Genomic DNA, 26,090 nt, shown 5'->3' with positions numbered 1-26,090 from the left:
GCCACTCAACCTGAAATTTTAAATTTTAATCTTTTTCTTCCTGCTTTATACATTCTTTATTTGTCACAAAGGTTGTCTGTTCATCCTGTTTGATTTGAAGAAACATAACTGAAATACATTTAATATCTGGAATCTTAATTTTCTTAATATCTGGGTTAATTGAGATGTTGTAATTTTAATTCTTTGAAAAAAAAAGTGGGGGAACAGTATAGTCCAGCATCCGATACTTGCTTGATTGGCCATGAGTGTTAAGCTATTCACGGGAAATTGGGTGAGGTAGAAAGAGGTGATTAAGTACAAGTGAACCTGATTCTGCCCTTAATACCCACCTGGGCACAGTTTCCAGCAGAAGTTATTAAATGTCCTTACTAGCCATGGGCAATTGTACAATCTCTACTCCGGCTGAGATCAGCAAACCCTGTGGCATCAAATTTGGAATTTTCCTGGGAGGGACGTATTCAAGATGGTGTCTTCCTTCCAAAGCCCTTGTTAAAAGGATCACGAATGAGAGGGCACAGATTTAAAGTGATTGGCAAAAGAAGCAAAAGCGACACGAGGAAGAACTTCACACAGCGAGTCGTTAGGATCTGGAATGCACTGCCTGAGGGTATGGCGGAGGCAAGTTCATTCGAGGCATTCAGAAAGGAATTAGACTGTTCTCTGAAAAGAAAGAATGGGCAGGGCTACAGGGAGAAGGGCATTAGGTGAATTGCTCATTCAGAGAGCCATTGCAGACACGATGGGCCAAATGGCCTCCTGCGCTGTAACAATTCTGTGATTCTGTAATTAATTAAGCCATTTGTGATGAGTAAACCTGGTACAAAACACGGGAGCTGGATATCTAGAATAGCAAGGTGGCTGATGTACCATGTCCTGCCTGACAACTTCTACCATGTTGAAGGCAGTTGCTGCCATGTAGCTGATAAGGAACTTTGCCAAGGCAGTGATGGCAGTTGCTCGAAGGTGTTACCTGGAAGCTGTCTATGAGCATTCACAAATCTTTGGGTTTTGGTGCTGGCCATGATTCAGGTTATAGAGGCGCAAGCAACTTTTTTTTTATTAATTCAGGGATGTGGGTGTCGCTGGCTAGGCCAGCATTTATTGCCCATCCCTAATTGCTCTTGAGAAGGTGGTGGTGAGCTGCCTTCTTGAACCGCTGCAGTCCATATGGGATAGGTACACCCACAGTGCTGTTAGGAAGGGAGTTCCAGGATTTTGACCCAGCGACAGTGAAGGAACGGCGATATACTTCCAAGTCAGGATGGTGTGTGACTTGGAGGGGAACTTGCAGGTTGTGGTGTTCCCATGCATTTGCTGCCCTTATCCTTCTAGTTGGTAGAGGTCACCGGTTTCGAAGGTGCTGTCGAAGGAGACTTGGTGCATTGCTGCAGTGCATCTTGTAGATGGTACATACTGCTGCCACTGTGCGTCGGTGGTGGAGGGAGTGAATGTTTGTAGATGGGGTGCCAATCAAGCAGGCTGTTTTGTCTTGGATGGTGTCAAGATGCTTGGGTGTTGTTGGAGCTGCACCCATCCAGGCAAGTGGAGAGTATTCTGTCACACTCCTGACTTGTGCCTTGTAGATGGTGAACAGGCTTTGGGGAGTCAGGAGGTGAGTTACTCACCGCAGGATTCCTAGCCTCTGACCTGCTGTTGTAGCCACGGTATTTATATAGCTACTCCAGTTCAGTTTCTGGTCAATGGTAGCCCCTAGGATGTTGATAGTGGGGGATTCAGCAATGGTAATGCCATTGAATGTCAAGGGGAGATGGATAGATTCTCTCTTGTTGGAGATGGGCATTGCCTGGCACTTGTGTGGCGTGAATATTACTTGCCACTTATCAGCCCAAGCTTGGATATTGTCCAGGTCTTGCTGCATTTCTACACGGACTGCTTCAGGATCTGAGGAGTCACGAATGGTGCTGAACATTGTGCAATCATCAGCGAACATTCCCACTTCTGACATTATGATTGAAGGAAGGTCATTGATGAAGCAGCTGAAGATGGTTGGGCCTTGGACACTACCCTGAGGAACTCCTGCAGTGATGTCCTGGAGCTCAGATGATTGACCTCCAACAAGCACAACCATCTTCCTTTGCTCTAGGTATGACTCCAGCCAGCGGAGGGTTTTCCCCCGATTCCCATTGACCTCAGTTTTGCTAGGGCTCCTTGATGCCATACTCTGTCAAATGCTGCCTTGATGTCAAGGGCAGTCACTCTCACCTCACCTCTTGAGTTCAGCTCTTTTGTCCTTGTTTGAACCAAGACTGTGATGAGGTCAGGAGCTGAGTGGCCCTGGCGGAACCCAAACTGAGCATCACTGAGCAGGTTATTGCTAAGCAAGTGCCGCTTGATGGCACTGCTGATGACACCTTCCATCACTTTACTGATAATTGAGAGTAGGCTGATGGGGCGGTAATTGGCTGGGTTGGACTTTTCCGGGTTGGACTTGTCCTGCTTCTGTGCACAGGACATACCTGGGCAATTTTCGACATTGCAGGGTAGATGCCAGTGTTGTTGCTGTACTGGAACAGCTTGGCTAGGGGCGCAGCAAGTTCTGGAGCACAGGTCTTCAGTACTATTGCCGGAATATTGTCAGGGCCCATAGCTTTTGCAGTATCCAGTGCCTTCAGTCGTTTCTTGATATCACGCGGAGTGCATCGAATTGGCTGAAGTCTGGCATCTGTGATGTTGGGGACTTCAGGAGGAGGCTGAGATGGATCATCAACTCGGCACTTCTGGCTAAAGATTGTTGCAAATGCTTCTGCCTTATCTTTTGCACTGATGTGTTGGGCTCCCCCATCATTGAGGATGGGGATATTTGTGGAGCCACCTCCTCCAGTTAATTGTTTAATTGTCCACCACCATTCACGGCTGGATGTGGCAGGACTGCAGAGCTTAGATCTGATCCATTGGTTATGGGATCGCTTAGCTCTGTCTATCGCATGCTGCTTACGCAGTTTGGCACGCAGATAGTCCTGTGTTGTAGCTTCACCAGGTTGACACCTCATTTTGAGGTATACCTGGTGCTGTTCCTGGCATGCCCTCCTGCACTCTTCATTGAACCAGGGTTGGTCTCCTGGCTTGATGGTAATGGTAGAGTGGAGGATATGCTGGGCCATGAGGTTACAGATTGTGGTTGAGTACAATTCTGCTGCTGCTGCTGATGGCCCACAGCGCCTCATGAATGCCCAGTTTTGCATTGCTAGATCTGTTCGAAATCTATCCCATTTAGCATGGTCGTAGTGCCACACAACACGATGGGCGGTATCCTCAATATGAAGGCGGGACTTCGTCTCCACAATGACTGTGCGGTGGTCACTCCTACCAATACAGTCATGGACAGAAGCATCTGTGGCAGACAGATTGGTGAGGACAAGGTCAAGTATGTTTTTCCCTCATGTTGGGTCCTTTACCACCTCCCACAGACCCAGTCTAGCAGCTATGTCCTTTAGGGCTCGGTCAGGAGTGCTGCTACCGAGCCACTCTTGGTGATGGACATTGAGGTCCCCCACCCAGAGTACATTTTGTGCCCTTGCCACCCTCAGTGCTTCCTCCAAGCGGTGTTCAACATGGAGGAGTCCTGAGTCATCAGCTGAGGGAGGGCGGTAGGTGGTAATCAGTAGGCGGTTACCTTGCCCATGTTTGACCTGATGCTATGAGACTTCATGGGGTCCAGAGTCGATGTTGAGGACTCCCAGGGCAACTCCCTCCCTACTGTATACCACTATGCCACCATCTTTGCTGGGTCTGTCTTGCCGGTGGGACAGCACATACCCGGGGATGGTGATGGCAGTGTCTGGGACATTGTCTGTAAGGTATGATTCCATGAGTATGACTGTCAGGCTGTTGCTTGACTAGTCTGTGGGACAGCTCTCCCAACTTTGGCACAAGCCCCCACATGTTAGTAAGGAGGACTTTGCAGGGTCAATAGGGCTGTGTTTGCCGTTGTCGTTTCCGGTGCATCGGTCGATGCCGGGTGGTCAGTCCGGTTTCATTCCTTTTTATTGACTTCGTATCGGTTAGGTACAACTGAGTGGCTTGCTGGGCCATTTCAGAGGGCATGTAAGAGTTGCTGTGGGTCTGGAGTCACATGTAGGCTAGACCAGGTAAGGACAGCAGATTTCCTTCCCTAAAGGACATTAGTGAACCAGATGGGTTTTTACAACAATCAACAATGGTTTCATGGCCATCATTATGGGCGGCACAGTGGCGCAGTGGTTAGCACTGCAGCCTCACAGCTCCAGGGACCCGGGTTCGATTCTGGGCACTGCCTGTGTGGAGTTTGCAAGTTCTCCCTGTGTCTGCGTGGGTTTTCTCCGGGTGCTCCGGTTTCCTCCCACAAGCCAAAAGACTTGCAGGTTGGTAGGTAAATTGGCCATTATAAATTGTCACTAGTATAGGTAGGTGGTAGGGAAATATAGGGACAGATGGGGATGTTTGGTAGGAATATGGGATTAGTGTAGGATTAGTATAAATGGGTGGTTGATGGTCGGCACAGACTCGGTGGGCCGAAGGGCCTGTTTCAGTGCTGTATCTCTAATCTAATTAGACTAGCTTTTAATTCCAGATTTATTAATTAAATTCAAATTCCACCTTCTGCTGTGGTGGATTCGAACCCATGTCCCCAGAAAAATACCATGGGTTACTAGTCCAGTGATAATACCACTATGCCACTGCTGCCAAATCTTGATAGAGCTGTTGTTCGATGTAAAATGGTGTTAATACACCAGTGCTGTTTATGGCGAGTTGTGAATTCCTGCTGTTGGATGGCTAGCTTGAACAAGCGCTGGAAGTTGACCAGTGCCCTGCTGTAAGTTTCTGCACGTATTTTGGGGGGGACTCTGAAGTCTTGGTCAGCTCTTACCATCCTACAACTGAACTCTTCTGCATCAGTAAATTCGTTCTTAAAGGAAAAGGCGCTACTGTTCATGTTGGGAAAACGGATTACACGGGTGTAGATTTCGTTATAGCTCGAGTTGGAAACTCTTGAGGTTGTGGTGGGTTTTGATGCATCTCCTTCAGACCGAAATGAATCCCACCCCAACCTGAATAGTGTGTTCATCAACGGGGCCAGGGACTTCATTGGCCGTAAAGTGCTTTGGGCAGTGTCTTTCGCACCCCGCCAAGATTTGTTGCAGTTAGTTGTACGTGAGGTTTCGCTTACCTCTGCCTCTAAACAAGTTTTATCGAACGTGTTTTAATAAAGTAGAGCAGGGGGTGCAGGCAGAGCCTCGCCTCTGGATTTCCTCAGACTGCTTTCATATCCTTTGACGATATATGTAAATTAGCCTCACGTCCTTGAAGTCATTTGAGCAAAGCAAGTTTAAACACCAATCGCCCATTAATGGTTTTCTTGGCGATAGGAAATGTTTATCAGATTCATGATGGAGATTGCAGCTGACCTTTGTAATAAACTTCCTTCTGGCGTTCTCCAGTCACTACTGCCCTGTGGGGCCGATTTAATATTTTGCGATGTTATCTCCTCATCTCCGTCCACTGTAGGTTCACACCGGTTCCTTTATACCATATAAAAACCTTGTGCTTCAGCTCGAGGTCGGGCTCCTTCCGATTCCATCATTCCCCCATCCTACCACAGAGCTGTGAGCTGCCTCTATGGCAGATCCCACTATCTCCGAGAGTTCAGGGGCGGTTCCTAGCTCGGCTATCAGAGGCATTTCCCATGGCAGGTTCACCATCAGCACCCAAATCAGCAATGATGAGGACACAAAGATCATCTACTGCCAGCCCGAGCCCACCTACGACAGCCTGAGCGCCAGCAACCTGACCCAAAACAACGCCTTTTACCTGAGAACCTTCGGCTATAACACCCTCGATGCCGTGCCCAGTTACGAGCATTATGCCAACACCCAAATGCCTGGGGAGGAGAAGAAAAACAGACCCACACTGGCAGATCTCCGCTGCTACATGATGGTAAGAGATCCACAGCTGAGCAACTTTGTGTCGCCCAAGAACCTGTCAATAACTTCATTTTCTCCAGACGTGGGTCCGATCTCAATTCCAAACAAAGTTCATACAAACACCCAGCTGTAGGGCGTTTCTTCAAGACTATCTAGCTCTTAAAGGGGGCAAGTTAGAATGAACTTTAACATGTTTAAATGCACATTTTAATATAGTTTTCTAACTTTGTCAGGAGTTCATCTTTAATTCACGGGCTTCAGACATTGTTCCCCATTTTCTTAAAATGACCTTTTATATTGAATTTTATTTCAAGCTTTCTCCCCCCTTCCGCCCTTTAGGATCCTTTAACATTCCCCCAGCCTCTTTTAAATATATAATTGTGTAAATCGTGACTATTTTAATTAAATGTTCATCTTCCAAACATCAAAGTAATTCTTGTCCAGTCATAGTTCATTGAAAAGTTCTATTTCTAATGAAGTGCAGACGTCCGAGTTTCACTGTTTAAGTTGTCCACTCTTGTCTGATCATGCTGAGGTGGCGGCTGTTGCTTTAAATATAGTTTAGAATGGTTTCCTTTACTGTGGAAATGATTTTAAAAATCTGTAATCCTAATCCTAGCTCTCTTCTAATCTCTACTTAACTCCATTTCATCATCAACTGCTACTCAGTTGGATTCTCAGATTCACACTAACCCAGCCCAAACCCCTTCTCAACTCCTAACTTTCATACTGTTATTAACCAACTAAATTCAGGCTTGCTCTACGGCAGCGAGGCCTGGACAACGTATGCCAGCCAAGAGCGACGTCTCAATTCATTCCATCTTCGCTGCCTTCGGAGAATACTTGGCATCAGGTGGCAGGACTATATCTCCAACACAGAAGCCCTTGAAGCGGCCAACATCCCCAGCTTATACACACTACTGAGTCAGCGGCGCTTGAGATGGCTTGGCCATGTGAGCCGCATGGAAGATGGCAGGATCCCCAAAGACACATTGTACAGCGAGCTCGCCACTGGTATCAGACCCACCGGCCGTCCATGTCTCCGTTATAAAGACGTCTGCAAACGCGACATGAAATCGTGTGACATTGATCACAAGTCGTGGGAGTCAGTTGCCAGCATTCGCCAGAGCTGGCGGGCAGCCATAAAGACAGGGCTAAATTGTGGCGAGTCGAAGAGACTTAGTAGTTGGCAGGAAAAAAGACAGAGGCGCAAGGGGAGAGCCAACTGTGCAACAGCCCCAACAAACAAATTTCTCTGCAGCACCTGTGGAAGAGCCTGTTACTCCAGAATTGGCCTTTATAGCCACTCCAGGCGCTGCTTCACAAACCACTGACCACCTCCAGGCGCGTATCCATTGTCTCTCGAGATAAGGAGGCCCAAAAGAAATTCAGGATAAAATCCCTAGTTCTAACCCAGGCAGAACTCTTGAGGAGTTAAAACACCGAAACAACAGAAAATAACTGGTGTTCAGAAAAAAAAAGACTGAAGTCTGCTGGTTTCTGGGAAGGCCATAATGCAAACATGGTTCTATCTGGCTAGAAACAAGCTATGCTCCTTTAGCTATAACCATTTAATGGTCTGCTTGCAAATCCTAGAAGTTAGCAGTAATTCCAGCTCTAACAACATAGAACGAGATTCATGCTGACAATTTGTTGGAAAGGAAGCAAAGAAAATACAAAATAAGTGACCATTAAAGAAGTGTTAAAATTCACATCACAAACACAGGTCAACTGGTCATTTATCTCATTTCCTATTTTTTGGACCTTGCTGTACACTAACTGGCTGCCACATTTGCCTAATAGTGACAACATTACAAAAGTAATTTATTGGTTGTGAAGCACTTTGGAACATCTAAGGATGTGAAGGGCACTATATAAAAGCATGTTCTTGGGTTTATAAAAACTGATTTTTTTTTTACTTTTGCCAAATGTAATAATTTGAAACAAATCCTCTTATTTGTTCAGTTATCCTGCAGATCTCTGATCCAGTATCATGGTAGCCAACTCAAGGGAATCTTCAGTGATATATTCATATCCTCATCCTGTCGTATATGGCCACAAATCTGAGGAATTTTGGTCAACATGTTTATTGTTCATCAACGCTTTTCACAAATTTTTAATCCATAGGTTATAGTAGTATGCAAATATCACAACCAAATTAAAAGTATATAAACTGTATCTGAATAATGCCTCAAATCTATGCAATAGATGTTATACTATAGGTCTTGACTATCTGGTCACCACATTGAGAGTCCAGTAGAGAGTAGTAAATTAATCATTGCTTTCTCTAATCGAATATTTGGTGTAATTCAGTAGTGCATAGCAGGAGTGATTAATTTTCCACCAAGAAGCAAAGGTGAAGGGTTAAAGTTCATAATGCAGGACACAATCAAGGTTGAAAAAAAGGACTGAATAAGGAAGACATATTTATTGATGCCAAACTGATGTTTTTAAAGTTTGATTACCTTGCTTAATCCTTTCTGCCCTGATAGAGAATTGTACATTCCAAGGAAGAATTTGATTGACTAGGAGAGATGTTTTGATTTCAATATAGTGGGATGTAGAGAGGAGGAAGAGAAAGTAGGATGACACATTTAGAGTTTAAAAGGAACAAACATGGAAAATTCAGACAAACAGTGACCACAGATAGATTTTCAAATGGAAGGAAGGAGATAGGACACTAGAAGTGTGACTTGTATCATCAATTGGATGATGTTTATTCTTGTATCCTGTCTAGGAGTGCATGAGAGGTGGAAGAATAACCTCACAATGGGAATAGTATTCAGGACATGGACAAGATTGGGCTTTATAGAGAGTGGAGTTGTTGAGAGGAAATGATGTTTTGGGCACAAAAGGAAACCAAGCATCTTGGAAGCAGCTTTATCAATTGGGCTGGGGTGAGAATACTAACTGAGGCCAAAGAAGTTAGAGGCTAGGCTGTAGATGAAGAATAACTTTGTAAGTGGCAAGAAGCAGCATGGTTTCCATTGCCTTGTGGATTAGCATGCAGAAGGCCAAGATATAAAGATACAGTTATCGTACTGAGAGAAGATGGAGGCTCTGAGTACATTTGATCCAAAGGAAATTGATGAATGTGGAATGAATAATCAGCGAGAATAGATGTTTGGGTGATTCGCGAAGAACTTTGTAGATATGACAGAGCAACAGAGAGGAAGGTGGGACTTCTAAATTAGTCCAACAACGAGTCATCAACCACAGCCCAAATAGAGCAAGTTGGGGAAAGCCGTGAACATCACCTTGGCAGGAGGCCACCTTACATTGTGCTTAGAAATAGACAATGTGTAATTCTAATTACATTACTATCATATGGATGGAGTGTAGTTTGGTACAAGTGCGTGAAATAAAAACACAAAATGCCAGAAATGCATGGTGTGTTCAGGAGCATTTGAAAAGAGAAGTAATAGGTTAATGTGCTGGGTCGCAACCATCTCAGAACAGAATTTTCTGGTCATATTTAAGATTTTCAGCCTTTGCTGCTTTTTGTTATATATACCTAGTGAATACAGAGTTATTTTGTTCAGCAGAATTTTGTGCTCACTCATTCCTGAACCAGATGTGCACTGATGACAACTGGATAATTCATGTTACTACATTATTGAAGTTATTGTATGACCTTCCAGGATATAGGACAAAGACCACCCCCATTGTATGAGAACAGAACTGATAATGAACTTGGCAAAGAAGAAGGGGAGGTACGATTGAGCAGCAATAAAGTTCCAGAAGAACCTGTCCGATTTGGCTGGATAAAAGGTGTAATGGTATGTCTAATTTAGCCCCTACACCACTGTCCTTCATAGAAAGTACAATGTGGAGTTATCTCCTAGAATGATTTTTATTGACTGCCAATTAGTTTCTGTTGGCCAATATTCCATAGTAAATAATATTGCTGTCTTGATGACACAGCATATTTTATAAAGTTGTCACATGATGTGATGGAATCATCAGTCATTGCCTAGTGATATTGTTAAACAGCTGCACCCAGTGGTTTCTGCATGCAGCGAGATCTGGACAACATTCAGGCTTGGGCTGAGAAGTGGCAAGTAACATTCACGCCACACAAGTGCCAGGCAATGACCATCTCCAACAAGAGAGAATCTAACCATCTCCCCTTGATATTCAACAGCATTACCATTGCTGAATCCTCCACCATCAAAATCCTGGCGTTTATAATTGACCAGAAACTTAACTGGACCAGCCATATAAATTCTGTGGCTACAAGGGCAGGTCAGAGGCTGGGAATTCAGCAGCAAGTAATCACCTTCTGACTCCCCAAAGCCTGTCCACCATCTACAAGGCACAAGTCAGGAGTGTGATGGAATACCCTCCACTTGCCTGGATGGGTGCAGCTCCAACAACATACAAGAAGCTCAACACCATCCAAGCCAAAGCAGTCTGCTTGATTGGCACCCCATCCACCACTTTAAACATTCAGTCCCTCCACCACTGGCAGCAGTGTGTACCATATATAAGATGCACTGCAACAACTAACTAAGGCTCCTTTGATCGCACCTTCCAAACCCGCGACCTCTACCACTTAGAACAAAAAAGGCAGCAGGTGCATACGAACACCACAATCTCCAAGTACTTTTCCAAGTCACTCACCATCCTGACTTGGAACTGTGTCGCTGTTCCTTCACTGTCACTGGGTCAATTTTTTAAAAATTCATTCTTGGGATGTGAACATTGCTGGTGAGACCAGCATTTATTGCCCATCCCTAATTACCCTTGAGAAAGTGGTGGTAAGTCGCCTTCTTTAATCGCTGCAGTCCATGTGGTATAGCTACATCCACAGTGCTGTTAGGGAGAGTGTTCCAGGACTTTGACCCAGGAACAGTGATGCAGTTCCAAGTCAAGATGGTGAGTGCCTTGGAGGGGAACTTGCAGGTGGTGGTGTTCCCATGCATCTGCTGCCCCTCTCCTTGTAAGTGGTAGAGGTTGTGGGTTTGGCAGGTGCTGTCGAAGGAGGCTTGGCAAGTTGCTGCAGTGCATCTTGTACATAGTATATACTGCTGCCACTGTGCACTAGTGGTGGAGGGATCAAGCACCCTACTGAGAATTAATAAAGGAATCAAGTCTGTGAGAGACATAATAAAACAAGAACTTTGCACTGAAATCAGTTACCCACTAAAGGAAGCTTCTCCTTTAATAGGTAGTACTAATGTTGCAGTTCACTGTGTACTTGAAGCAGAGTGTAAATGCTGCAGTTCGGGCTCCCCACATTGATTAGCTGGTTACGGCAGTGAGTAGCTGAAATGTATGGACCAGAAATGTCTAAGGTTCAATCCTTGATCTATGTTGAGTTAACTCATTTCAGCTGGAATAGTGGTGGAAGTACTATGATTGGCCTTACTGTTGCTTAATTGAGGAAGAGAAAACTTGCCACATTTCCCATTACTGATCACTCTCCAAGGATTCTTGCTAGTAGATGCCCAGTGAAAAAAACAGTGTTGCCTCTCCATGGTAGAAAGCCTACTAACACTCGCTGCCTTGACCTTAGCAGGAAGAATGATCAATTGGTTAAGGTACTGGAGCAAGAAATCAATATCTTCGAGAGGAAGAGAGAATTGGCAGAAAAAGGAGCAAGAAATGCTGCTGATCATTTGTTTTATTAATGTGTGAAATTTGTTAGGATTCTCATTTATTGTTTATAGCTGTGCACAAAGGTCAGAACTGAGATGAAACAACCCTGGACCTGGTGCAAGACATGAGCCTGTATCCAGTTAAACTTCGGAATGTCATTTATTTTGCACAGATACCCCATGTGGTTATAGAATCACAATGTGTACTGTTTCTTTGTCAACGCTCAGCACATCAGACGATTTTTAATCCACTTGGCCTGGAACTTGCACCTCAGCTGTCAGGTGAGAGTTTACAGGCCAGGGCATTTTGAGACTGCAATCCAATTGAGCAGTTCTGATCAAATAAACTGTGGGAATAAAAGTCAAGTTGTTCATAAAGTATCAGAACCCCAAGGTTTAAAGCTGCTGCCAGTTATTTATTGTATATAACATGAACAGCATTACAAAAACCATTAGGCAGTATGGAATTCGAATCGGCCATTCAGCCCATTAAGTATTTCCTGGCTAACCTTACATCAGATGCCATATGTCCTTATGTGGTTGACTTTTTGGCATTGCATTTCTATGACCCAGTGATTCAAGAACCATCATATTCCACATGCCATTCAGTCACCTCTATCTGTGCATTTTCTTATAATTCTCAATTTCATTCCTAGCCAGATATTCATTCAGCTCATTTTTAGAAGAAAGTCTATTTTGTATAATTACAGCTCTCTAGGCTAAAAGATCTTCCTAATCTCAAGCCTTGTTTATTAAACGGCAGGTGTGCTGAGCAATGATGCACATTAGTGACAGCAGGAGACAGATAAAAAGTTAGAAAAGCTGATAGCGCAGAATCTGCAAGTATGTAACTAGTACTGTAATATCAAAGTATGTAGCTTATTTCCCTCCCGGTGTACTACCCGTTAAACTATTAACAATATGTTTTAACCCACACCTTATTCCTTATAGACTAGATAGCAATGGCATTGTGCACATTCTAGTCAGCATCTTGTGCTGACTGGTTTAAGTATTGAGTGCCGTTCTAAATGCATATAATGTAATTATTATTGCTGTTTTTCCATTTACCTAGATTCGATGTATGTTAAATATCTGGGGTGTTATTCTGTATTTGCGATTGTCATGGATTACTGCACAGGCTGGAATAGGTAAGGGTACATTTGTGAATTTCAAAATATGTTAGCTTTCAGTTTTCATTTTTAAAAAAACAGCTGTGCATGAAAATTTGAATTTATTGTACGAATAAAGAAACAGATCAAAAGCTACAATTTAGTGAGCAATGTTTTTAGTATGTTAAAGATTAAGGAGAAGGTAATTCTGGAGTAAATGCTGTGATGTGAGCACTATGTATGTTGAGTACTGCTCACAATTTATTTCTTTTCTTTACAATGTATGCTAAAATACTTCCATATGCTTCCCTCGTGGGTCAGTGGGTAAATAAATTGTTTGGTGTGCTGCTAAGCCACACAATGATCTTTGCTCCTTGCTGAGTTAGCTGATTTTGGCCTCAGTGACCTTGCGCTTAGGAGGGGAAAATCAGTTAGAATTCCCTCGACTGATTGTCATCCAGCAAACTCTTAACAGATGCCGTGTGTTTAAAGATGACAGGACTGGGCTCAGCTGTGATGTCCCTGAATACACTAGTTTTAAATAAGGTTTGCAATGACAAGAATGGATGTGTGCTATTTTTACCCAATTTTCTGAGATTAGCTCACTATCATAATTGTGTATGTAGGTTCAGGTCTAAGACGTGCTGGGAACCCAATAGTGGTGTGAGTGGAAAATTGCATGTAGGTAAGATTTAAAGGGACAATTAAGAGGCATATCATAATCAGTTGATAAAAGCCTGAATCTATTAGCCAGGGCTGAGAGGCAAGTCAGAAGTGACTGGTAAAAATGAAAAGAAATCAAAAGTACAGACAAGTGACATAGCACTTGACCTGCTGTTTGAGGGCTGCAGAAATGGAGCTAGTGCTGCATGAGGTTGTTGCTTGGAGGGTTGTCCTCTGTGCCACTCCATGGCACCCGTCTCATGGGTTGATATTGCAGCATTCTTGCAGGGAGCTGGAACCTAGTTTCAGGTCACAGCTTACTATGCTGCATGGCAGCTGCATCTGGTTCCCTGATGACCTGGACCTGTGACGACACCTGTCTATGGTCAATGACGGGTGAATTTGCAAGGACCTGCAGATAAGTTAGGTGGCATCTTGGATGTGGTCAATCAGGATACATTGGTTGTTGGGCACCCTAACACAGTGGCTTTTTGACAGGTGAGGCACAACCACACATGTCTATCAAAGCTGTTGTATTTTTGTGGGACCACCTTTAGCTCGAGGACTGCAACAGTTTAAGGAGAAGGCCCACCCTTATCTACTCAGGGCAGGTAGCGGTGGGCCATAAATGCATCCTGCCAGGACCATTCACATCCCGAGAACTACTTTTTTAAAAATGAGGGAGAGGTTGGGAGAGACAGGGTTGTGGCCATCCCTAAAATAACCAGTGTCATTCTATCTTAGACAAGAGGGATAACTTCAATTGTTTTGTCAAAAACAATCTCCTGCCCGCTTCTCACATCCTGCTTCCATGCTGTGCCAAGACAGTAAGAAACTGATCACTGAACCAGCAGCTTTCATCTATTTCAGTTGTTATATCAGCAGCACGAGCTGCTGTTTGTTTCACATTCAATCTTTAATTTAAAACACTAACACCATTTCAAGTCAAATGAATTTTATGTAAACAGCCTTGCATTGCCACAATTTATGATCCTGATTTTTCTGTATGCTACACAGCTTTTCCTATATTATTACTAGCTATTTAGTTTGATGGAATAATTTTATCGCATGTTGGATAAGAAAGGGTTTTATTCATTCATGTTCAATCATTGGTCTAAAATACATGTGGCCTCATCATCGGCTTTTTCTGAAGATCGATAAAAAAAATTTATTTTATTAATATTGGTATAAATCCTTGGACATAATTATTTCTTGTAAGATAGAAATGTTGCATTGAATTTACAGCATAGAAACAGGCCATTCAGCTGGTCTGTGCCAGTGTTTATGCTCCACTCTAGCCTTCTCTTATCCTATTTCATTCGAAGGCTGTGACTCAATAAGAGGTAAATAACTTTGGTGGGGGGTGGGGGGGGCGAAGTAAAGATAGGATTTTGTACCCAGAGTTCTGTAGTATGCAGTAATCTCTCTTTCTAAACAATTTACACTAGGTCTTATTCGTCACACATGTAATCGTGGAATCAGTCAAAACATGCGCTGAGCATCTCTGGGCCTGATGGCCTTTTCTCATTCAGGATACATAGTTGCATAAACATATAAGTATGAAGTAGTGGGTATTTTCCAGTGGCAGTAAAAACACTAATAATTTTGGTTTCGTTGACTTCCATTACAGCTCTGACGTGGTTAATCATCATTATGTCCGTAATTGTAACCAGCATTACAGGTCTGTCCATATCAGCAATATCTACAAATGGCAAAGTCAAATCAGGTATTCTTTGGTTCCTGCTTCCTCACATTACTTGCTATTCTTTCTTCTGCTTGAGTCCTATATTGTGCATGCCTGTTCTTTTGAACTTGGAATCAATGTAGGCTGGCAAAGACAGGGGTTGACTGATGAGTGGGATTTGTTGTGGGTTAGGATATGGACAGAGTGTTTTGATTGAGCTAAAGTTTTTAGAAGGTATATGATGGGAGGTCATTCAGGAGGCCATTGTAATAGTCAGAAGCATGATTGAGGGTAGCAGCGGCAGCTGGCCTGTCATAGGTTCAGAAAGGGTTGATGTTGCAGAGATGGGAAAAGGGGATATTTGTGATGGAGAGGATACAGAGTTAGAAACTCAGCTCAGCGCCAAATAGGTGCTGAGATCATAAATACTCTGGCTCAGCCAAAGACAGTGACGGGAGGGAGATGCAGTCATTGGCAAAGTACGAAGTTTGTGGGGAGGCTGAAGATCATGGCTTCCATCTTTCCAATGTTTAACTCAGGCTAATTGGGGTTTATCTAAAATTGTTGGACAAGCAGCCTAACATAGAGGCAGTGGTCAGGTTATAGTAGTTAGTGAGAGGAAGAGTTGGATATCATTAGTGTTCATATAGAAACGGACTCCACATCTGCCAAGGGGAAGAATGTAGATGCTGAAGACAAGGAATGAAGGAGAGACCCATGGACAATTCTGTAGGTAATGGTTCAAGGGCTGGAAAAGAAGCTATTGCTAGAGATCCTCTGGTTTTGATTGGATAGCAAGAATGGAATCAAGTGAGGAAAGTCCAACAAGCTGGGCAGTGGAGGAGTGGCATTGGAAAAGGATAGCAACATAGGAGTAGACCATTCAGCCCATTGAGCCTGTTTCACCATTCAGTGAGATCATGGCTGATCTGTATCTTAACTCCATTTACCATCCTCATTTCTGTAACCTTTAACACTCTTGCCTAACGTAATCCATCAATCTCAGTTTTGAAATTTTCAATTGACTTCCAGCCTCTCAGCAGCTCTTTGGGCAAGAGAATTCCAGATTTCCACGACCCCCTGCATGAAGAAATACTTTCTGACTGCTCCTGAATGGTCAAGCTTCAATTTTAAGATTATAGCCCCTTCTTCTGGACTCCACCATCAGTGACAATAGTTTCTATCTACCCTATTAAATCCTTCAATCATCTTGAGCACCTAAATTAAATCACCCCCTAATTTTCTATATTCAAGGGAATGCATGCCTAGTCTATGCAACCTAACCTCATAATTTAACCCTTTTAGTCCCAGTGGTATAGTTGACCATGTCAAAGGCAACAGAGAAGTTGAGGCAAATGAAGAGGTATAATGCACAATAGTACCAATGTGAGAATGTAATTTCTGACGTTGGCAAGACAACTGAGCACAGATTTGGGAGGAAAGAGAAGTTGGTGATGGGTCTGTAGTTTGCAAGGACAGAGGGGTTAAGGGTGAGTTTTTTGGGGGAATGGGGATGGTGGGGTAACGATAGTTGTGAAAATAAGTTGCCCAGCACCTGAGGAGAGGGAACAATTTACAATGTCAGCTAGCACTGGGGCCAGGAAGGAAAATCGGAAGGTCAGCAGTTTAAGAATGGGGTAAAAGGAGCAGAAGGTGGGTCTCATAAACAAGATGAGCTTGGAGAAAGTATGGGATGGGGCAGTGAAACCAGAAGGATGAGGATTCAGAGCTATGGTGCGGGGCGGGGATGGTGGACATGGGTTTGGTTTCACAGAAACAGGTTTTATAAAAGGTCCAAACAGCCTGTCCTGTCATACATAAGTCTGAGGCATTACCAGCTTTTTCTTGTTCCTATTGCATTTGACAGGATTCCTCCTGTTTTTGAACTGAAATATAAGAAAGGAAAGCATTGTAGACTGGGCCAGCAGGGGTGAAGCACATTATAGGTCCTGTTTAAACACAGGATTCTGTACAAATAGTAGAAATTACAAACGTAGGACACCTGCTTACATTTCACTATGACTAAATCAGGAATTATAGGAGTCTGTTTTTAAAATCAGGTCCATGTTGAAGATGATAGGCCTTTGTTTTTGTACTGTACATTTTCACGGCCTCTGCTTACAGTAAACTGTTTTTCATTCCTCTGTTCTTTGTTGCTGTGGTTCAGGTGGTACATATTTCCTCATCTCCAGAAGCCTTGGACCAGAGCTTGGAGGTTCCATCGGTCTCATTTTTGCTTTTGCAAATGCGGTGGCAGTTTCTATGCACACTGTAGGCTTTGCTGAGACTGTGAGAGATCTCCTTGTTGTAAGTTAGATTCATTTTAATCTACTGTCACTCTACCTTTTTCCAAGAGCCATGAAAGGCCACTCTCAAGAATGCTCAAGCAGTGTGATGCAGGATGATAGGATGCAGGTCAGCTCTCATGATTCCCACATAAGGTACCAAGCTCAATTTTTCCACCATAGACAGTTCTTCAGTGAAGACCAGACACTCCCTCAAAGGAGAGGAGGGGGAAATATGATTAGACCAATTTCTGCATTAAAACTGCATATCTTATTTTTAATATAGTCCTTTTATTGGTAATGGGTGCTGGGATATCCCTGCCTCCTAATAGCATTTCTTTGCTTTCTTTGCCAGAGAGGAGGAGACAGAATAATGTTGAATTTCAGCTTTGTCAACATTTCAGAGCTAGCTGGGTTATGAATGAAAACCCAGAGGTGCATTGAGCAGAAAGGCTGTCAGGGGTCACAAATTAAAGGGATGTCTGCTGCAAGCAGTGTTGAGGATATATCATGGGCGCACTGGTTTTAACTTGATACCTGCAGAGAGAACATTTCAGCACATTCCTTAATTTACAAAGATTATCCAGAATTAAAGACTGGTAGCAGCAAGAAAAAACAATCTGTATACACAACAACAAAGTGAAGTGCAGGTAGACTTTTCATCCATTGACTGTGAATGGATGAACAATCTAACCCAACATTATATTTAATAAATGAGTCATCGTTGGTTATATTATGAACTATATTAAATCTAATTAACAAACCAATGACATCAGCTGTTTAATCTGTTTAAATTTAATTGATTTATTGCCAACTTAGTTCTTTTTTCGATAGCTAGATAACTCTCAGAATACTGACTAGTTTGGAAATTCACCATTATCAGGTTCCTACGCTCATCCAGAACTCGTCCAAAATACTGTGTGCCTCAGACAAACCCCAATGATTAGCATAATGACCAGTTTTCAGAAGCTGTCAGTACTATCCTTTGCGTAACAACAGTTTTCAGAGTTAGATGACAAATGTTGACTAACCTTGATTATGTGTGGTTTTTAACTGGTCTGTTGCCGTATTATTTTGCTAATAGAATTCATTGTTCGAATCACAGAAACATTCAATAACTTTGTCAGTACAGCATTATATGTAAATAGATAGGTCTGTTTGTGATCAGCCTATTTAGGCCAAAGGACCAAACCAAACTGAATTTGGCCAATTATGTTGCACAAGATCAATATTGAGTTTAAAGTTTTGTAAAAAAGCATTTCACAGGATTATGCTATTCCTGGATGGGTGTCTCTGATGTTAGCAGCCCCAAGAATAGCTCCTCCAATGAGGTACACTGAGTGCAATGACAATATGTTTGTTGGAACTGTGTAACTCCAGTAACGGTCAAAACCCAGAATGTGTATTCTCAATTTTGATGTGATTTAATGTAACTATGCAAAACTCCTGTTAATCCAGACGCATTACTATTTCCACAGGACTACAATGCAACAATTGTGGATCCCATAAATGATATCCGGATTATTGGGGTCATAACAGTAACCATGCTACTTGGGATTTCACTGGCTGGAATGGAATGGGAAGCAAAGGTAAAGCCACAGAAACTGTAACATCATACAAGTTTTGAGTCCTTGTATTCAATGGATTATAAGTGTTGATGATCCATTTTAATTATGCCTTAATTGTGCTTCTTAATTTTGCCTAATTTTTAATGTACTTTTTCCCTAATTAGGTTGCCCACTGCCATGCACCATATGCACTCCCATGTATAGAGAGATAGGCAAATGTTCTCACTATCCTTGCTGCGATGAGGTAGATGAAAGGCCCCTGTTGTGACTTGTCCACTCCAAGTTTTTTTCTCCCTCCCCACAGAGAAATATCTGACCAATGCTTGGCACTTTCCTTGATGGCAAGAAAGATTTCAGAAACCAGCATGCCTGGGACCACAGTGGCAAAGCCACGTCCAATGAAGTCATAGTATGGCCCATTGGAGCCAGCAACTAGTGCAAAATGCTAAAATACTGAGATGACCAACGTTGCTCTAAATTGTCATTGCCATTAAGTACTACTCATGTAAATGCCCTCCCAATGAACGCTTAGACTATAGACCTTGCCAGTTTGATGCTAGTAATAGGTGGGGTATTACTCCTTTTGAATTTTAGGCATAATAGCATTAGTTTTACTGGTATAGGTGAGAAATATAGAATACAATCAGAGACATGTACTCACAGAATCAGAGAAACATTGTCTCTTCTCTCAATGTGCATCCCCATCATCTGTAAGCTTAGCTAGATTTGAATCCAAAAGTTATTGCTGATCAGGTTGGTAGTACTGAAGGTATTATTGAGCTTCTTGGGATAGAACAAAGGTTATTACTAAACTCTAAGCAGGATGCAGGGTATTACTCCTGGCATAACACACTATGCATTTAAATAGTGCATATAATGTAAAAAAAATTCCAAGGTGCTTCACACAGGAGAAGTGGTTCAGTGGAAGAGGAGTATAAGGGATGTGATGGTCAAAGATTTGGTTTTGAGAAGGCTTTTCATGTGGTTGAAGAACAAACTGAGAGGATTTGGGGAGAGAGTTCTACAGAAAAGATCCAAAATATTAGAATGCTTGAAGGCCTCAACACCTGGCATACCTTTTGTAGTGGTATATGATAGGATACAGCTGGAATTCATTGAATCTTATTTTCAAATTCTATACTTTTTTTCTCATGCTATATAATAAGATTCAATATGAGAAAGGGGTGGCACAGTGGCGCAGTGGTTAGCACCGCAGCCTCACAGCTCCAGCGACCCGGGTTCGATTCTGGGTACTGCCTGTGTGGAGTTTGCATGTTCTCCCTGTGACCGCGTGGGTTTTCGCCGGGTGCTCCGGTTTCCTCCCACAGCCAAAGACCTGCAGGTTGATAGGTAAATTGGCCATTATAAATTGCCCCTAGTATAGGTAAGTGGTAGGGGAATTGTGGGGATGTGGTAGGAATATGGGATTACTGTAGGATTAGTATAAATGGGTGGTTGATGGTCAGCACAGACTTGGTGGGCCGAAAGGCCTGTTTCAGTGCTGTATCTCTAAACAGTAACAGTGCATCTCACTGTTCTTATCACAGCTGCCAGATGGAGCTCTGTGCTGAAGCAGTGGATTTCACCTAGGGAGGGAAAGGAAGGGATAACTTAGCAATGTTTGATTCCTTCGCTTAATTGACACTCCTGCCGGCATATTAGCAGTAGGTGGTTTTAAAGAGGTCACCACCCTATTGCCTCACTTGGAGTTAGTGATGAGCAGTTAGCAAGGGAAATAACATAAACAAATAGGGGCAGAAAGAAACAATGCAGGACTGTTACTTTTCCAGCATTTTCTGCTCCAAAGAATATCCATCTCTCTTTTCCTTTCTGATAGGCACAGGTTGGCTTCTTCTTTGTGATCATGGTTTCCCTTGCAAACTACATTGTGGGGACCATTATCCCAGCATCAAAAGAAAAACAAGCCAAAGGCTTCTTCAATTACAAAGGTGTGTACTGGCTTTTCTCACTTGTGGAGCTGCCTTATTTTCAAGCAACATTTTTTGATTGCCATACAGTTTTTCATTATTTCCTCTAAATAAATGTAGCCAATTCATTAAGGAACCTTGTGGCGCAGTTCATTGATTTATATATTGGAGCATGGCTCCCTCTTCCATTGTTCTGCAGATCGTAGGTTCAATGTGAAGGGCTACAGCTGGCCTTAGTGCCTTGGGTTAGGGAATGGGAAAATCAGACCGGTTTCCTGCTCTTGACTGCTGTTGTGTGACCTCTGCTGGAAAATGAGCACATGTGGCTATTGAGTGAGGAAAGATTTGAGTTTGGTTCCTCATTGATGAATACCTTGGCAATGGCCACTGCCTAAGGTCGTGAATGAGGAATTGCCACTTGGGCAAAGTACCGAGGGCAACCAGAATCCATGAAACATTACCTCAACATGAGTCAGTGCCTTTGGGAGAGGAGTGGAGATGCATGGTGAGGGGGTTAGCTGTATAACTTTTTGAAGTTCTCATTGAAATCTTCTATTCTTACTCTAGAATGCTTTGATGAATTTGACTCTCAAATCAGATACAATAATAAACACATTCCTCTCTGTCTCCTCTGTGCGCGGAAGAGAAAGCAAAAGACACTGCAGAATGAAGCGGCATTGACCAATATAAGGAGCTTTATTGCTTGGTTATCGGGTTTTGCGAATAGGATCCATTCATAGAACAGCCTGCTATGGATCGCTGTCACATTGGCAACTTCAAGCTATAACAAATGAGTTTGCTTCGATTGTTTCACAATTGATTGCAGCACCCATGACATCATGATGAATTGCTGTATGTAGGTGTGTGGTGAGTGATTTAGTTCAGACAATGGTGGTCACCTCCGCTGTTCACTGTGATATTGATTTTACTTTGCAGCCGATATATTTACCCAAAACTTTTTACCTAACTGGCGAGGTGAAGATGCATCGTTCTTTGGCATGTTTTCCATTTTCTTTCCCTCTGCAACTGGCATTCTGGCAGGTGCAAACATCTCTGGCGACTTGAAGGTAATTTAAAACACTGAATGAATACATAAATCCATGGCTGTACCTTCGTCTAGTTTTTAAGTCGTGAAGTATTAAATAGGGAAGTTCCTTATTTTCTTGCAGCAGCTTCTTCACTTACATTCACAACTGCAGGAAAATATATCCAGCAGGGGATAAAAAAGTTAAATGATTCTTGAATGAAGAGACATATTTCAGGCTTTTATGTTTTAATAGGAGCTGTATTCATTTTAATTAACAAACGTTCCTAAGTATTATGAAGCAAGCTAAGTGTGCATTTTAATGGTGTTCTTCTTGTTACTTGTTTTATGATTTAAACTTCTGGTTCAGAAGCAGCTATCGACTAGATGTTTGTGTAGAATCTTCCCCTGCCTCATGTAACATGACAACACGATTGGGGCCTGTCATATACTTGAGAATGCAACTTCCTAATATTACTGGAAAGAAAGTGGATGTTTTAAAAAGCTGTGGATCCACAAACTGGCTTGCTTCAAAGTTTATGTGTTGCAGTTTATCAGGTGATGAATTCTAATGTGGAAAAACTCCATCAATTAGTGTCAAATTAGGAACAATGTTTAAAATTGGATGGGTGTAAAATGGCCATCCAACCCAATTAAAATTAGGGTTATAAAATATGCCTGCATGGAATGGACAAAATTTATTGGGAGGGCAGCAGAAGAGGGGATGAAAGGTTTGGGAAGTCAAAGTTAGAGTTGCCAAACGAGCTGGGGTACATTGTAGGCATATGAGAACCAACCTTTGGTTGGTTTTTCAGGCCAATTAGACCTAGCATGACCCAAGCTGCTCAAACTTAGTCAGGTCCAAGTCTAATTCTAATTGTAATGGTGAAATTATGCCTTTGCTCTGAGATTTTCATCTGGCCTAGGACTATCTCGACAAAAATATTCAATCCATTTTTGTAACATAAGTTGAATTAAACCTCTTGAAACCTGTTCTTACCTGACTCAATCAAACACATCCAGGTGGGTGAGTTTAATTCTTAGTATAAGAAAAGTTTAACAGCTGGTAAAAAACCATTTGGCAAGTAAGCATGTTCCTTTTTGGTTAATATCAACCACATGTTCTCACCTTTTTGGCATATTACTCACACTTTCTCCAGAAACACATCCTAGTTGTTTCTTGAATTGGTCTTTTTATGGTAGGTCCACAAACCCATTTTCAGCTCCATAAACCTAAGTCAGAAACTAGTATCCCCCAGCAACTATGAAAGATTGAATCTGTGCTCTTACTATTGCTGTCTTTAGATGATTAGGAAAATCAATCCCAAAGTTGCAAGTGAGTTTATGATCAACATCACAAATTGAATACCAACATGATATGTGATTTATATTCTGAAATCATTCTGCTTAAAATATACACTAAAGTTAATTAGGTAAAAAGAACAAATACTGGGTTTACTCCCTCCACTGTGGCTGCAGTGTGTACCATCTACAAGATGCACTTCAGCAACTTGCAAGGCTTCTTTGACAGCCACCCAAACCTGCGACCTCTAGCACCTGGAAGGACAAGGGCAGCAGGCACGTGGGAACACCACTCTAAGTTCCCCTCCAAGTCTCACACCATCTTGACTTGGAAATATGTCTCCACATTCCTTCATTGTCACTGGGCCTAAATCCTGGAACTCCCTACCTAACAACGCTGTGGGTGTACCTTCACCACACAGACTGCAGCGGTTCAAGAAGGCAATTCACTACCACATTCTCAAGGGTAATTAGAGATGGACAATAAATGCTAGCCTTGCCAATGATGCTCACATCCCATGAATGAATAACAACAAAAATTGGGAATTATCTTCTGGTGTGTGTGTTACCCCTATTCTGCCTGTAGTTAGTAACCTCCTTGTACATTGTATCACCTCATTCCCATTGCATTGCACTTGTAGGATCCTGCTGAATCCATTCCCAAGGGAACCTTGTCAGCCATTATTTGGACAGCCTTTTCCTACGTTGTAATCTCTGCCACCATTGGTAAGTTATACAGAGCAATTATTATTTATCACTACCACATTGCTATGCAGCACTATAACACTCTCCTGACTTTGGAAAATATATGCAATCTACTGTCCTTCATTCATAGTTACTTATTACAAATGATCAGATTTCAGGTTGCTGTGCTGTTTACATTGCTTAATTCAAATAATTGGTAATTCTGTTTTTTAGAGTAAAAACAATTTTGAATTATTAGCTGTAAACTGTACATCATTGCCATTTGTGCTTATCCAGTATAGATACAAAATATCAAGTCATTGTCATCAACACTAGAAAGAGGTTATATTTATTTAGCTCTCATAAATACCTCAAAGCACTTTACATACAATGAATTACATTTATATTGCAAAGTTTCTGTTGTGTGGGCAAACATGACAGCCATTTTGCACATAAATCTCATGCATATGCTAAATGATTATTTCATCGGTCTTCATCTTATGGGTTGAGGCAGAATTGTTGGCCAAGACTTTGGGAAACCTCACTGTGAATAGTGCAAAAGAAACCTTTATGTCCACCTGAAGAGCCTCAAAGTAACATTTCAATCAAAAGTTGGCACATCCATTGATTCAGTACTCTCAGTATTGCATTGATATGTTAGTGTTCCTCATGTGTTGAAGTTTCTGAAGTGGGGCTTGAACCCATGACCAACTTAGTCAGAGGTAGGAGTGCTATCAACTAAGCTAAGCTCGCACAAACCTAGAAGTGGCTGACTGTGATACAAGTATAAGAACACTTAACATGTTTATGTAAAATTCCCTTATCCAATGTTATAGCAGGTGTTAGCCTGTTTAAAATGAAAGGGCTAACATTTCCTTTTAAATAATGGGTAAAAGAATGTTACATAAATGCATTCAGCATTGATGCACACAAAAACAATTTGAAACTTATTGTTTCTGAGAATGGAATATTCCCAGTCATAAGCCATGCTTTACACCAATTACCTTTTAAAGGTAAACAAATGATTTAAGGTCAGAGTAACACATTTTACAAAAAAGGTAGCATGACATAATGTTATGTTTGTAGGTGCTATTATGGCACGTTTACACAGTCCTCATGATTTTTCAGGGGTTTGTTTTGCTTCAGGGTGATTATATTAGCGCTTGTTCTCCGCTGTGCTTTTTTAACAATGGAGATTTGGATTTGTAAAGCAGCACAAAGGTGTGTCTGATTATTATACCAATAGTGAATGACATAAAAGTGTGCCATCATTGACATCGGCAGCAACACAAAGATCTTCAACCAGTCGCATGTTTTGTATCCCACAGAGTTCCATTTTTGGTGAAGGGAGGGAAGAAACATCGTGACCTGTATTTGGCCACTGTGTGACTGTGTATAGATGGTGGAGTTTTCAGATCTTTGTACTAGAGATCTGATGCTTTCTGCACCTGTGCTGCAACCTTGATTCTGCGTGAGAGAGCCCTTGGTACGCATTCGTAGTGCCAAGAGCACTAAAGTGGTTTCCAGAGGGACTCTGTCTCCACCCTTTGAAGAAGTAACATGTGCTGTGGATAAAGGGGAACTGATGGATGTACTGTACTTGGATTTCCAGAAGGCATTTGATAAGGTGCCACATCAAAGGTTATTGCGGAAAATAAAAGTTCATTGTGTAGGGGGTAACATTTTGGCATGGATAGAAGATTGGCTAGCTAACAGGAAACAGAGGGTAGGCATAAATGGATCATTTTCTGGTTGGCATGATGTAACGAGTAGTGTGCCACAGGGATCTGTGCTGGGGCCTCAACTTTTTACAATTTATATAAATGACTTGGATGAAGGGACCGAAGTTATGGTTGCTAAATTTGCTGATGGCACAAAGATAGGTAGGAAAGTAAGTTGTGAAGAGGACATAAGGAGGCTTCAAAGGGATATAGATAAGTTAAGTGAGTGGGCAAAGATCTGGCAAATGGAGTATAATGTGGGAAATTGTGAAATTGTCCATTTTGGTAATAAGAATTAAAAAAGAAGCATATTATCCAAATTTTGAGAGATTGCAGAGCTCTGAGATGCAGACCTATCTGGGTGTTCTAGTGCATGGATCGCAAAAGGTTAGTATGCCGTTTCAGCAAGTAATTAGGAAAGCTAATAGAATGTTATTGTTTATTACGAGAGGAATTGAATACAAAAGTAGGGAGGTTATGCTTCAGTTATACAGGACATTGGTGAGACCACATCTGTTTATAATATTGGTCTCCTTATTTAAGGAAGGATGTAAATGCATTGGAAGCAGTTCAGAGAAGGTTTGCTAGACGAATACCTGAA

At 42.2% G+C, this 26,090-nt stretch overlaps 1 protein-coding gene across 2 annotated transcripts in view; it reads left to right on the top strand.

Annotated features, from left to right (window-relative positions):
* The first annotated feature begins 5,542 nt into the window (after positions 1–5,542).
* The window catches only part of slc12a3 (solute carrier family 12 member 3), a 57,384-nt gene continuing 36,836 nt past the window's right edge, over positions 5,543–26,090 (top strand). For both annotated transcript variants that reach the window (XM_068049603.1, XM_068049602.1), the window contains exons 1-9: positions 5,543–5,934; positions 9,563–9,700; positions 12,594–12,669; positions 14,924–15,019; positions 17,145–17,284; positions 18,741–18,851; positions 20,668–20,779; positions 21,695–21,825; positions 23,726–23,810. In XM_068049603.1, coding sequence (XP_067905704.1) covers positions 5,617–5,934; positions 9,563–9,700; positions 12,594–12,669; positions 14,924–15,019; positions 17,145–17,284; positions 18,741–18,851; positions 20,668–20,779; positions 21,695–21,825; positions 23,726–23,810 — 1,207 coding nt within the window. In that variant the 5' untranslated portion in view covers positions 5,543–5,616. The remainder of the gene's footprint in view (positions 5,935–9,562; positions 9,701–12,593; positions 12,670–14,923; positions 15,020–17,144; positions 17,285–18,740; positions 18,852–20,667; positions 20,780–21,694; positions 21,826–23,725; positions 23,811–26,090) is intronic.

The sequence above is a fragment of the Heterodontus francisci genome, chromosome 17 (genome assembly GCF_036365525.1).
Source record: "Heterodontus francisci isolate sHetFra1 chromosome 17, sHetFra1.hap1, whole genome shotgun sequence".
Classification (NCBI taxonomy): Eukaryota; Metazoa; Chordata; class Chondrichthyes; order Heterodontiformes; family Heterodontidae; genus Heterodontus; species Heterodontus francisci.
The sequence above is the reverse complement of the archived record's forward strand: the minus strand, read 5'-3'. Positions and strand labels throughout refer to the sequence as shown.